The sequence below is a fragment of the Pseudorasbora parva genome, chromosome 21, assembly GCF_024679245.1.
Source record: "Pseudorasbora parva isolate DD20220531a chromosome 21, ASM2467924v1, whole genome shotgun sequence".
NCBI lineage: Eukaryota > Metazoa > Chordata > Actinopteri > Cypriniformes > Gobionidae > Pseudorasbora > Pseudorasbora parva.
Genome location: NC_090192.1, coordinates 10,029,106 through 10,044,229, shown reverse-complemented (window position 1 = coordinate 10,044,229; position 15,124 = coordinate 10,029,106). Strand labels below are relative to the sequence as shown.

The 15,124-nt window shown below is 39.5% G+C and overlaps 1 protein-coding gene across 6 annotated transcripts in view; it reads right to left on the bottom strand.

The window, feature by feature from the left end:
• sun1a (Sad1 and UNC84 domain containing 1a) overlaps positions 1-15,124 on the bottom strand; it is a 42,496-nt gene that overhangs the window by 13,925 nt on the left and 13,447 nt on the right. For 2 of the 6 annotated variants that reach the window (XM_067429957.1, XM_067429958.1), the window contains exons 2-8: positions 8,009-8,185; positions 5,455-5,654; positions 5,315-5,341; positions 4,711-4,938; positions 4,294-4,398; positions 2,501-2,632; positions 836-916 (exon numbers count right to left, since the gene is read on the bottom strand). In XM_067429957.1, coding sequence (XP_067286058.1) covers positions 836-916; positions 2,501-2,632; positions 4,294-4,398; positions 4,711-4,938; positions 5,315-5,341; positions 5,455-5,654; positions 8,009-8,112 — 877 coding nt within the window. In that variant the 5' untranslated portion in view covers positions 8,113-8,185. Of the gene's footprint in view, positions 1-835; positions 917-2,500; positions 2,633-4,293; positions 4,399-4,710; positions 4,939-5,314; positions 5,342-5,454; positions 5,655-8,008; positions 8,186-11,114; positions 11,235-15,124 lie in introns of those variants that run through there. The other 4 variants (XM_067429955.1, XM_067429956.1, XM_067429959.1 and 1 more) reach the window with 4 other exon arrangements.

The following is a 15,124-nucleotide window of genomic DNA, read 5'->3' as shown; positions in this document are numbered from 1 at the left end:
AAGTGATGATCATATAACCTGTACAATCTATGAGCCACCATAAGGGCCCTACAGGCTTCTGTTCCTGCGAAGTGTCCGCTGCAAAGTTCTGCTTCCTTTTGCAGTCATCACCTGTTAGAATCAGTGTACGGTTGAAAAATGTAATAACTGGTAGGCTAAAGTTCTACACCTACATTTGTTGTGCTGTGGTCTTCATCATCTAATGACATCCACCACAGTAGACAGGCAGTATACAGCAGTTGTGTTTAGTGTGCAAACACTGAGCATGTGATATCTACATTCATTTATGAATCATTCTACCAATATGCATGAGTATACAACAGGCTCTGCTACACAACCTAGTAAGACTATCTGCATCTACCTTCGAGGTAGCATTTAAACTAGTTAATAATTTTCCAAGTGACCAATGTGGCTGTGCAGAAAATGTGGCTTTCTAAGGGATGATTAAACAGTATACCTACAATGAGAAATACACTGCCATGCAAATTGGACCCTTGCCAATAAATCAATTACCAATTGTAAATGAATTGGAATCAGAAGCGGCCAATTACAGTGTCAAAATCATGTGAAAAGCAGGCGTTTTGGTGCACTGATTACAATTATGTTTTTGATTTTTTTTGCATTATAATTCAACATTTCTATAGCTTATCTTTGGCCCAACTGTAAGGCAATCGAAATTACATAGATTCTTCACCCAAAAAATAAATAAATAGTAAATTTACTCACCCTCAATGTTCCAACCCTGTATGACTTTGTTTCCCCATAGTATCAACTTTAAACAAGACCTAATGATTTGAAGTGGACAAATATCTTAAAGTCAAGAATATGTACTTACACAATATGCCGTTAAACTTTGGCCGTTCCTTTTGCAGCACTACCTCTTTAACGCTCATATTGCTGTAGTATTTCTCATTGCCTATGATGAATCAGAGAGAGAAAACAAACATCAGATAAAACCAAGAGTTCAGTATCAGTTTCTCTCCATCCCTCCAATCATAGCTCTGCACAGACAGACTCGAGCAGAAAGAGATTTGCATGTAACCAAGGCAGTGCTCGTAGTGGAGAGGCGCATTTGTTTATGCACAGTGTAATCATGCTTCACAGAACATCTACAGGGGAAGAAAACTTTAAGGTTATAGTGGATGTAGGAGGTCAAACACCATGGAGGAGATGTGGCGACTAAAGCGGCCTGTTAAATGAGTGAGAGAGGGTGAGAAAGTGTCATTAGAAAAGGGCTGCTTAGCATACCCTAAGGCATCATGGGATAGCTGATGATGAGTAAAACAAACACAGGCCATATTAGCCACTCCCAGTTTCTCAGGAGTAACTTTAGAAAAGGGTGTGGGGGGGGGGGGGGGGGGCTAGTAAATTTTACATGGTGTCCTCAACCAGTAACTGATGTCATTGCACTAACAAAAGGGTACAATTGTTTTTGTTTTGTTTTTTTGTAGTGAGATCTTGACAAATTTTGGATAAACGCATTAACCTGATTTGTGAAAGTGCTCTATATTTTACAGTTAAAGCTGCAGTCCATAACTTTTTGCACTAGTGATTAATAAACAGAACTGCACATGTCTTGCAGAAGAACATTACAGCCAGAGCGATTTCTCTCTGTTTATGTCTATGGCGGATCACGCAGGGACTGTGCTCCTCCGCAGCGGTACTGAAATAGTGGCCTGAAATAGTCCCAATATAAACACATATTATAAGTGTACCATAATGATCCAGGGTAAGACAAAAACACTGTTTGGAAAATGGATTCATGTTGTACAGTCTAATTATATAATTTTTGTAAATCTTGAACACAAAAAAAAGTTACGGACAGCAGCTTTAACAGATATAAGTGGAAAAGGTGATGGTCATTTTGCCATAAAACAATAATAAAATGTCCTCTGTGCTGTTTGATATGTTTGGTAACATTTTTTTGAAGTTCTGTTTAATGCCGCAAGTGACAAAAGATACACTTCACCTTTAGGGTGACTTAAGCATTACATGTTAACATAAGACCACTGTGATAAAAACCACTAACCTGGGTTACGCACAGTTATATCCATTATTGAAACTTCAATTGCAAGACGACGGAAAGCTGGTAAACTCTGTAACCTTTGCATGATGCCTGCAAGGATACCAGAAAGGGGCCATTTACATCAGGACTCCTCAATTACATTTGTTTTGAGGGCCAGATTATTTTCCTTGCAATATTGAAGGTATATTGTATATTGAAGGTATATCGGAATTGTTCGCTGCAGACAAAAGGTCGGTCACCGATTAAGAGCCTAGTTTAGAACCATTGACTTAACATTTCTATTAAAATGACCCCAAATTCCCAAAATAAATCATTTTTTCTTAAATTTGTTGATGTGACATCACAAGCAAAATATGTCACACCTTTAAGAGTGTGAGGTCTTTAAAATGGTGTTTCAGGCTGTATGTACAGTGTGCACAGAAGTTCGAATAAGAGGACAATCCTATCACCAGAGGATCTGAAAGAATTTAATACCTCTGTTAGCACAGCCATTTATGGCTCTCTTCTGCTGCACAGACTGCAATGTCTTCTTCAGCACAGTGGCTGTGGAGCGAACAACTCCATTAAACACTCGCACAAACCAGTGAAACACAGATAACAGCAGGCCTGGAGAAACATGGACTGGTATTAAGCAATGATGGTCAAAGGCATCTGAAACTGATGGTGCTGTGCAGAGAGACAGTGGCTAGAGAGGGTGAACATGATTTTAAAACATGTTCCTGAATCAACGTCCTTAACATTACAAATCAACCAGACCACGAGGCATAGTTTTAGAGTTTAGGCTTACAACAAGGGTTAGGTGCTTCTATACAATTCTTATTCACCTATAATTTCCCTCTTATTTTAGGATAGATTTGGGTATAGGGGTTAGGACTGTTTTTGGACAGGAATGTTGTTCCAGGATCAACAAAAGATGTAAACATGTCTTACTATGCTAAATCCCAATGACCAAACAGTGATAGTTGTTGAGAAGAACATCCCTCCCCAATAAGCTGCTTCACATGCATATATAGAACATGTCTAAGTCCAAAAACAAACTATGCAAGTACACAAACAAAAGCATCTAGACAGACGTTTGAAAGTAACTATCGCCCCCTTGAGTTGAGATTTTTTTTTTTCTTGAGCTCTGAGATATCACTACATTAAAGCATGAACAACCAGACCACGTGTGAGGACATGTACTTGCATAAAATGTTTCTGGCCAAAGAATTTTTCAAGATTCAGTTCTATAGTAGCTTTTATAAATGCATATTGTACAACATATTGTTCAAAACTGAAGTCTGTGTGACTCAATGCTTGCTTATAGAATACCATCAAATCATAAGTAACTTGGCTGTACACACTGCATGCTGCAAGGCAGTGGTCTTTATAAATGTTAAGAGTATCTGCTTGGCCCTGAAAAGAGAAAGCAAGCACAGAGTAAAGATTAAACAAGAGTTTCTTATCCTCTTGATATTTACAGAGATGTAAAATGCCCTATTGATGTGAAGCAGCTAGTGAAAAAAATTAAATAAATAAAAAGTTTAAGTGATGTGTAACCAAGTATGGTGTCCCATACTCAGAATTTGAGCTCTGCATTTCACCCATCCAAGTGCACACACACAACGGTGAGTATTGAACACACCCAGAGCAATGGGGAGCCAATTTCACTACAGCGCCCAGGAACAAATTGAGGGTTAGGTGCCTTGCTCAAGGGCACCTCAGTTGTGAGTAATGAGGGTGGAAGAGTCTGCTGTTCTTTCACTCCATATCCTGACCGTACTGAGACTCAAAACCCACAACCTTTGGGTCCTACTCTTAAACCATTAGGCCACAAATGCCCACTATGCAATAACATTTAAACTTGGGCAGAACACCACAAGCAGTGCACATGTCCTGCCCAATATCACATCAGCTGTCAAAACACATTTTCCAACTGACTCAATAGACTATCTGCAAGATGAGTGGATTTTTTTTTTTTTTTATATTGTGTTCAAAGCCTTATTTTGTGTATGAATGAACAGTTATGCCCGCTTAGATGACTTGCCATCTTGAGTCTAATACACTTTGTTATAACTTAGTGTTTAGTAATCAGTCAAGTTACAGATAGCAGTCAATAAGGGATTCTGGAGAGTTTTGGTATAGTGCACCTTTAGTATAGAGTTTGTTTTTATGTCTTGACAGTGAAAACATGTTATAGCAGGTGAAAGATTCCCAAACAAGCATAAACCATCCCGTGAGAAACACCACAGACTAGAGAGGCGAGAACCAGACTGAAATGCTGATACCTTTGAGTAGAGCAGTCTGCATCAGGATTGTGCATATGTACACTACAAATGCAGCAATTCGCCTGCTGTTACGAAGGCACATCTCATACAACATCCCCAGTACCCCTGCAGACACAAAGTCAAGCCTGCTTGTTGCCTTCAATATTACTAACAGACATCTTATCAAAGCAGCATCCAAAGAGCAGAAGGACTCGTGAGGGCCCAATTCCATACACCAGGAAAAATCTGATGACATGGACTTGATAAAGAAAAGACAGTTGAGTTTGCACTACATTAGGAACACATGAATACTGTCTGTATCCCACAAATGTAATGTGCTTAATATGAACAAAAAATAAAATATTGGGAGACAGAAAAACCTTTTACACTGCGGCTGTATAAAAAAACACTTTATAGTGCATTTTTAAACCCTCTCACCTGGTTTGTTCCTGCGAATCTTGTCCCTGCAGTACAATGTAGTGTTTGGAAATGAAGCTGTGCTGGGTATCTCTGTAAAAGATGCCTGATGCCCAGTAGCATTATGATGGGAACTGTTGTTCTTGAAGGGAGAGGTGAGGGGGCAGTCTCTGCAAATGTAGCCGTTCTGTACTGTAGAAGTCTGTGTTTTGGCCTCCACTGTGCTGTGGTGTTCAATGATAGTTTGGTCTGAAATGAAAAACTATTTGGTGATCATACAGCATCAGAGCACATTTACATTATCAAAGTCACTTGTCGAAAAATATGCAGGTTAAAGCCTTTACTCAAACCCTCTATCCTTTTATCCCTCTATCTACCCATGCATCGCTCCCCGTCATCTTCCATTAATCTATTCATGTATCCATCCCTATTATCTTTCGTGCCATCTAATCATCAATTATTCTCTTTCAATCTACTTCATCCATCATTTCAAAAGAAACACATTACTAAAACATCCTATGAACTCATGGCAAGTCTGTCTTTGTTTACTGGCTAATGTTAAACTACTTCTCTAAGAAAAAAATAAAGATTTTAACTTTGGAACCCAGCTGGAGCAAACACTTACCCTTGACATCACCGTCTTCATCCAAGCCTAATAATAAACAACAAATACATTTACAAAATCGATGATTCAGCTCTCCATCTCAGTTCATTTAAACTCAGAGTATAACATCGGGGTGATCACGAAGGTATGCTGGCACTGACCCCAGAAGCTGTCAACTAAAGTGCGTTCCTGTATGGAGGACTCATCTAGCAGTGAGGACAGCAGAGAGGCATCACTGGGTGCACAGCTGTTGAGGGTGCTGTTATGGGCCTGCAGGATTGACGTTGAGGCAGACCTTGGGGTCTGAGCCACCTGTGTTGACCCTGATAAAGAGTGATAAGCTCTTCTGCTCTTCAGAGTCCTACAAGATAGACATTTATAAAAATAAAAATAAAGTTTAAAATAGGTATAACATTTTCATATGCTCACAAAACCAACCAATGTCTTAACATCAGTGATCAATATATAATATATGGATTGTTTGATGGTCGATATAAAGGTAATGCCAGACATTACACAATTTATAGGTCTTAAATACATTTTATTGCAGCAATTGTTATGTTAATGTATGCATGTGTGTTATATGCATTTTTTTCATTACATATTCCCAAAATTAGAAATAATTGGAAAGCCCATCCTTAAATTGATAGATACATCTGTAAAAAAGATTTATACTTTATACTGAAAGGCTGGATTTTATTAATAAAAAATTTAATTGTCCGAATTGAATTAATAAAGCAAAGCCTTAAAATCTATATTTATCCTCCAATATTATTATAATAATTTTTTAATAAGTCTTTCCAGTTATGACTTTACTTAATCCAACCACTGATTGTTTGTTTCTTCATATGTTTTGTAATGTATGTTTGTATATAATATATGTTTAGTCTCTGAGGAGTGACTGAGGGTCTGGACAAGAGGATGTGTGGCTAAACACTTGATAGCAGAACTTGTCGTCGTGTGTTTGGATTTTGGAGGTATCACACACCCCTAACATGCCAAGAGTACAGTAACAGTGCTTGCTCAATTAGCCCGGCTTCCAGAGATGAAATATGGATTTACCTTTCATTTATATTATATTTTATTCCTTTTATATTTCCTTTTACTGAAAAACTAAAGAATCTTGAATGAATATTGCCTGTACTACTGCCTGTACATCACACTGAGAGAAACCACATGAGCTTAATCAACTCGAACCTTGGAGAAACTGTGCATCTACGCAGTACTCTGCGTTACAGATCAGTATTGGAGGTGGATTACAGGCATCCTAAGAGATGGGTGGACTTCTTGTTCTGGGTAAGCTGGCTCCTGCTCCAAACCTGGAAGGTCACTATGTGCCCAATTTCCGGGGTGAAAGCATCAACAAGTACTCTATGGACACGTGTATCTGATTAAAATGCCAATTAATGGAAATTTACTATGACTGTTCATTTTCTCTGAGCCAATAAGAGTCATCCACCTAGTGTTGTCAAAAGTACCGACCACGATACCAAATCGGTACTGAAATGTTAAAAATGTGACTAAGCACTGTTGAGCTGTAATCGTAAACACCTCTGACTGGTCATTGTGTTCACGAGCTCATCGAATGTGCCTGTGATTGGCTACAATGATCAACGCACGGCAGCGGTTTGAAAGCAAACTGAAGTGTTTGAAAGTGTTTTGAAAGAGGGAGAGGGAGCGTTTGAAAGCACAAGCAGGCGTCAACCAGCAGACCGGCAGGCTGATAAGTCTGCATTCAAACACTCCGTGTCTATCTGTGCAAGCTCTCCGTGAAAAGCATCATTGATGTATTTTTACAACATGTTTGTGAAGCGCTGATCGTAGTAGCCAATCACAGACATATGAGCGCGTGAGCACAATGGCCAGTCAGAGGTGTTTACAATTCCGCTCAACAGCGCTCAAAGAGTCACATTTTTAAAATTTCAGTACAGATTTGGTATCGCGGTCGGTACTTTTGACAACACTACATACACCTTGCAGAAATAATGGGGCTAGTCATTGAAAACTGTTGAGAAATTATTATAAGAGGGACAGGTAGAGGGGGAGCGCGGCCTGCAAACTCTTTGTGAGACTTGAAGCTGGCTTCTGCTGATGAAACTGCAAACTATAATTCAGTAATATCTCTGAGAAACAAACGGTTTAAGAAATGTTTTTTTGTTTAAAAAAAAGACACCAACCAAAAATTTTCTTCGTAATCTGGTAAGTCTCTTTGCACTGGGAATCATACGTTCTCAAATAAAGACTAGGACACAGAGAAGAACACATTAAATATGACATGATGATAGCGACCACATTAATATTGTGAGGTATAGTTTGAAACGTCCCATTTTCACACGGGGAGCGTCACGGAGAGTGGTGCTTTTTTACGTTTTGGGACAAGCAAGTGAATTAATGTTGGAATACAATGCACAACTTTTTACGTGCATGTGAGGGTCAGCATACAGTGTGCGTGAAGCAAATTTAATCACCAGAAGAGTAAGTGTGTACTTGCCAATTTAGTGAATTCCAGCCTTTAAGCTCTTAGACAAATGAACTACTAATCTTAGTGGTCTAAAAAATACAACTGGAAAAACTTAATGTAATTTAAATTGTAGCTTTTCTCTGTATCTCCAAGTTTAGCTGATCATTTTGTCTTTTCTTCTAAACTTGTCAACTTTAAAAGTAACATCCTCTGGCTTAATCCACAACTGATTTTAATGGGCAAATTGTACTCACTTATCGTGGCTGAAGGTGGCGCTGTGGTGGAGTGACGAGTCAAGCAGACCGTCGTCTCCATAGTGACTCGTGCCGGTGTGCAGACGGAGACTGCGTCTGGACATCCTGGGTGACTCGTATACGGACCCAATCTGGAGCTCCCTCTCAAAGTCTAGCGCTGAAGAAGAATAGCTGGAACTGATAGGGAGAGAGAGAGAGAAAAAGTGCCAGACTAATTAAAAAATACATAAATATATATAATAACAAAAATAATAATAATAATAAATATATATATGAAGCATGTGTTCAATCACCTCATGAATGCTGATCGGCAAGTAAATGAGAGTAAAATCCCATATATACCTGGAAAGCTGGCAAGCGACCCGCAAATTAATTAATCCAAGAAAGGGAAGAGTGTATATATGGCTATATATATGTGAATAATGGCAATAAGTGAGAAAAGAGGGGGGAAAAAAAACTTAATATCTCATTTACTAAGGTTGAAAAACTTGTAGGTGAGGTGCAGGCTCAGAAAACTGAGTTATTTGGTAGTCACAGAAGTGGGGTCACTAATAAAAAGAAGCAGTGCGAGTTGCAAAGTATTGCTTCTGCCGTCAATTGTCAGTGGGACAGAACGGACAGTTGCAGAATTAAAGAAAAAGATAGTCCGACCTGAAGGTATACTTTTTTTCCCCCCAACATATTACATTTGTGCTTTATTAGGCTATATTGATTTTCAAAAAGTTATTTACTACAGTATGCAAAATAAAGATTCATTCAAGGTGAAGGCAAAGAGAAAACTGTCCTCCCACCGCGTGGCTGTAACTGAACACATGCTTCTTCATGATGGTTTTGTAATGACCACCGTAATAGTTGGACCAATGATGAGTAGCGATTGTGCTTCATGACTGTATTTGCAGACATTGACATTTTATGATATATGTACATTAAAGGGTTACTTCAGCGAATAGCATATGGCTTTGTATCAGCAGAAACCCTGGAGTATATTCAAATGATTGTGCTTTCCCCCCTCATATCACCCTGAGACAAGAGATTTATGCATTTTATTTCTGGAAAAAATCCTCCTATGATGCAAATTGACAACATTTGCATAATAGCAGGAATGTTTGGCCAAAGGCTAAAGACTACAGCCAGCAGAGGGAGCCATTTCCTCATGTTTTGAACCTGCGCATGGGGGATGGAGATTACACTCACAGCACAGCTGCAGGCACTCATTTAAACAGAGCTATGGTGAGCAATGTAGGTCTTAACTTCTCAAATAAATTTCTATGAAAGTTAAGCTTGCAAAGGCATAAAGTGAAACGCACCAGACTGAACTCGCGTTGTGAATGTATGCCGCGAGTGTGGTCGCGATTACCTCAGCGCTCATCATGAGAGCTCATCAGCTCATTTATCTGACTCCTGCAGTTAGTGCTCAGTGCTGTGACACTCGCGCGGTGACTCACTCATTATGTTGAACAGACACGTTTAGTTTTAATTGTAGTGTCTTCTCCAACTCAGTTACAGTAATCAAGTTGGTGGCTTTGGGAATGGCCTCACAAGGCAGCGAAGCATTCCGGGAATTGTAGTCTTTCATCCCCATGAGACAAATACATTTTCTGTCTCTTCTCAGTCCAGAAGGCACCAAATTCAAAAATAATTTCACATTTTTACTACATTGATGACCCAGTTCAAATACAGATTAATCTTCCCAGCACTGCAGTACCCCTTTAAGGGAAATATTTAGTTTACTGTGTTCTGCAGTTCTCTAATAAAAAGGCATTTCATGCTATTCTGTATCACACGTAGTCGCACCATCTCCTCCCGCACTCTCGCTGTGGACAATGTGACTGTAAGGCAGCGCTGATTATTATTTTTATTTATTTTTTAATACATTTTGAATTACGTTCGAATTTTACTAGATGTTTATAGCCTAAAACAATCAGCACAAATAACACTGTTGGATTTAATCTTCATGATAATGTGGATATAACATATGCAATGGAGTAAAATTAAATGTCATTAATTCTTATAAACTTTCTTCTCACATTTATTTTATACAATCTAACTTCAGTTCATGACCTCACCATCTGTGTCGCCAATTCCCTTTGTCTCCAGAATGTACGGACTGTTCAAAGTTTGCTTAAAGGTGCGCACATTCTTCTGTCAAATTTGTTTTTTATAGATCACAAAGTTTGCGTGGGAACTGCCGTACGTACGTTTCCAGGCCCGTTTTGTGTGTACACACGCTTTATAAATGAGAACCCAGATCTCAAACCAATAGAGCATCTTTGGGATGGGTTGGAATGGGAGCTTCGTGCCGTGGATGTGCATCCCACAAATTTCCATCAACTACAAGATGCTATCCTATCAATATGGGCCAACATTTCTAAAGAATGCTTTTAGCACCTTGATGAATCAATGCCACGTAGAATGAAGGCAGTTCTGAAGGCGAAAGGGGGTCAAACACAGTATTAGTATGGTGTTCCTAATAATCCTTTAGGTGAGTGTATATCACATTGTTGTAGCAGAGTTTGTGCAGAAAAATGTGTAAATAGGCTTTAGTCATGAAAATTATAAAAATAAAATAAGCAACAAATGTCAGGGCATGTCAAAACACCCCTAGGGCCCAGAAAAACCCTCAGACTCCAGAGTTAAAACTTCTATTATGATTGGATAGAGCACAACACCTAACAAACACAACAAAGCTTAAGAGGGAGAAAACCAACTCAGAACCTGACAATGAAGTTAATAAAAAAGCAATACAGAGTTTGGTCATTCTCAACTAACTGTGCCCAGTCAGTTCTAAATTCAGTGTTTCCAATCTATTAGTGCCAATGGTTCACGGACAGCAGCAATTGCCATCTCTCTCTAGGAACAATCCCAGCATTCATGTCTGTGAACTTTGGAGCTGTTCTGCTTACTTGAGGTTTTACAGTGTGACAAAGGCTATTCAGAAAGCAGCTGCGCAGCAAAATGCATGCTAAACAGTAACCTGACAATGTATAATTAACATCAGATAATCGCTACCATTTAAACCTTAAAATGATTATAAAAAAGCACTAGGATTCAGGCTAAGCCTTTATATCAATATATTAAAAACAATCAATACAAAGAGAATACACACAGCACAGTCCAACCCCAGCTCTCCAGATCCCATGTGTCGTCACTAGTCATCCCATGGAAAAAATCTGTACTCACTCACGGGCACAAGGAGCTCTGGAGGGATCAAGCGTATTAAGAAGGCTTGCTCTACTTCCTGTGTTTAGCTCCTGTATACGTGACATGTGAGCCACTAAACAGTCCCTGTCCCTCCCTCATGATCTCCATCCATTAAAGCTGCATTGCTGTACTTTGAACTTGGGATGAATTGCATCTGTAAAACTTCTTTAAAAAAAAAAAAAATCAAAAAAGGAAAGGAAACTTAGTGTCAGACCCAGTTTAGACCTGGTATTAATCTCTGGTGATCCAATCACATGTGATCAGCCAAGACACATCGGAGCAGTAACATGCAGGGTGTTCTGCTGATCCAGGGTCAGTGTGAGTGCATTTTGGCTAAGTTAACAGATCTTTATTCGCACTGGATAGTTGTTTTCATGCCTTGCTCATATTAATGCTGGTTTTCTGAATGTTTAAAGTTTATTTTTGTGAATTCTGTTGAAATATTTTTTGTTTTTCTAAAATTGCAAGAATGATTGTGATAATTTTGATGCATTGGCAAGAATGCTTTTAAATGTTTTAAAGGCGTCGTGAACTGGCTTTAAAAAAAGTATACTGTTGTCTGAGGTCAACTAATAACGTTTGTGTGTTTTTTTACATTCAAAAACATCATAACTAATAAGTAATAGGCTATTTTCTACACTGGTTTTGAGGCTCTCTCCAAAACACTGGGTTTTGATGGGCGTGCCGCACAGGAGACTTGGAAGTAAACGCCCACGGCTAGGATTGGATAATCCTAATCCTCGTAAACCTCTTTATCACACAAACAATGATTTATTTCTCATACACCCGCGATTGATTGGACTATTATTTTTGTATTACATAGCCCGCACGATTGGTTTATATAGATTGCATTCATCACATTTCATACAGTGGAACATTTATTTAATCAACATATAACAATTCCATACTGTAAAGCATTAAGGGATTACATAAAATTATGGCCCGTAATTAGGGGTGTAACGATTCATCTACTACATCGATGTATCGATTTCTATTCCTATGATCCAACTACAACGATCTGTGCTCGGCAAGTTGGCCTTCCGAACAACATATATCGATCTAATATTGTTTTAAAAGGTAATCGATCGATTGTATCGATAATGGGAAATAACGCATTTTATTTAAGCACATCAGACTTTATATGAATGTTTTTTCTTAGCTCTTTTAATGACTTAGTAGTTAAACGTTACTCAGTCTGCATATGTGAGACGCCAGTCGCACGCAGCAGCAGCAGCGCAAGGAAAACAAAACCTATGGCGGATGACAGAGGAGAAGCCAACGAGCGAGAAATCATCAAGCCACCATTGCGGTCCAGTGTGAGAACACACTTTAGTAAAAACTAAGATGTTCTAAATAAGTCGATCGCTGTTTGTAGGAGTAGCAGGTTCAGCCACTGCTCATTCAACCTAAAGAAATGTTAGTTGCACTTTTAAATTAATAATGTAATATTTTTCTGTTAGAAAAACAAGCAGAAGAATGTTGGTTGCACTTACTGTACTTTTATTGAAAATGAGAGCAGAAAAGGTTAACTTCCTGTTAATTCAACCTAAACTGTTGGTTGCACTTTATTCAAATAAAATGTGAACACATTTGCCATTATTTAATTGTTTGTTTATATCCATATTAATTGATATCGTATTCCCTTAAAGGGGGGGGGGGTGAAACACTCTGTTTCAGTCACTCACGTCAATCTTGAGTACCTAGAGTAGTACTGCATCCTTCATATCTCTGAAAAGTCTTTAATTTTTTTGTATTTATAAAAGAAATATAGGCTGTACCGAGTTTTTCTGGGAAAAAAACGAGCGCCTGGAGGCGTATCGTGTGGGCGGAGCTAAAGAATCACGAGCGTGCACAAAGCAGTGACGTCCTCAAGCGTGGAGAAGAAAACGCTACCCTAAATAAACCATAGCTATCAATCTGATTCAACTAATACAGATATGATCCAGAATCAAATCCGTAGGTTGAAATAAATTGAACAGGAGAAGCAACAACAGCAGGACGTCCGTCTCTGTGGTATGTACTGTATTTAGTGGCCTGTCAACATTTGTGTGTGTTTACTCACAGTTTATGAGGACATGATTTGGTTTATGGACTATTGTATGCGACTAAACCTTAGCAGTAGCAAGCAAAGCGGTTTTGCACGTCAGACCAGTGTAACGTTAGCCTAGAAATCTAGACTCACCCTAGCGGCAGCAAATCTAATCTGGCCGTGAGTGTCGTCTAGCAACTCTCAATACCCTTCTGAGCTGTATTCCCCTAACTCTTGCAGGGCCAATCACATCGTGTATAGAGTCGGTGGGCGAGGCCATAATGACGACGGCCGAGTTGCGTTTGCGTGCTTCTAGTAAACACAGAAACTGGAGGCAGTCTTTCGAATCAGCTTTGACCGCGACTCTGGAAGACTTGGAGTTAAGCTTTTCTCTGAGAAAAGAACAAAGAACGGCACAGAAGTCATTCTTAAAAAGGGAAGATGTGTTCGAAGCTTTGCCAACCAGATACGGAGAATGTTTAATCTATCAACAAGCTCCGTTTCACCTTCGTTGCTCTGGTTGGTTGTAGCGCTATCCAATCGCGTGCAGAGGGAGTTTGAAAGACAACCGTTTATCCCGCCCCTCGGATTGAGCCCTGTCTATGGAGAGTTTCCAGACCAAACATCTTGATGTGGGTCTGGCTTGTCAGGTTAGTGTAAAGTTATACATAGAACAACAATGGAGTAACCGCTAGTGCATTTGAATGAAGATGCACGCTTTGTGAGAACGCTAGGTTTATGTTTGGGTGGTTTTACAATAAACAAACTGACACCTATATTGGTCAGCTAAACAAATGTATTTAAACACACACCATAGATCGCATGCTCCATTGATAAATTAACTAACGTTATACGCGATCGTGTTGTTAACTGATGCTTACTTACGCGACGATAGCCAACAACATAGACATTTGAAGCAGTTTTACTCACCGCCTGTTTCCAAAGCCGGACCGCAAACCTTTACCGTTGGGAACGCTCTGACAAAAAACACTTCTTTGGTAACTGTTGATTTTGTGAAGTCCTGTGACAGCAGTGACCGTGGAGATCCACTTTTGCAACATGACTGTACGTGATGTTGTGAAGCTTCCCGTCATTTCTGCGTTCAAAACGGTTCAAATGCAGCTCTGCCTTCCCGGAATGCTGTGCTGAAGCGTTGAAGTCGCTTGATGTCACCCATAGGAAAAAAGTGGAGCGCGGCACGACAGAAGTGTTGCACGGAAGAGTGGATCGGAACCTGAGAGCAGTGTTTATGGGGCGTGCATTTCCTCTCTCGCTCTAGTCACGCGCGCGCACACCCTTTCGGGATTTGAGCCCGTACGGCCCATACAAGGACCTTCCGCTCTGTCGACGTCAAGCCGACCCATATTCGAAAAAACTCTCCGAAACTTGTGAGAAACAAGTCTTGAACAGTGTAAAAAGCTCAGTATGCATGAAACAACATTTCACCCCCCCTTTAAAAGAAACAACAGGAATCTTGGAAACTTCACCGGCACGTATATTTCAGTCACACTGATTTACATTTTTTTTACTGAATCGATTTCAAGTCACTGAATTGTTTCGGATCTTATCGTTCTAAATGAACCAATACCATCCTTGAATCGTATCGACAACCTTAAATCGTGATACGAATCGAATCGTTGTTAAAACCTTCAAGAGAGAGAGAGAGAGAGAACACCGCAGAACAAGAAAGGAATATTATGAGATATATTGGCCTGCCGACGGGCTTCTGTTTTGGTAGCCCGTCTGGTAAACACAAAGCCACAGGACGTTGGGCTTTCGTTGGCCCATTCATGTCTGAGTCCAACGCGCTAAAGGTATGTTCTGTTAGACACGCACACATAAGCAAAACAATCTATAACAATGCAATACTATTACATATAAAAAAC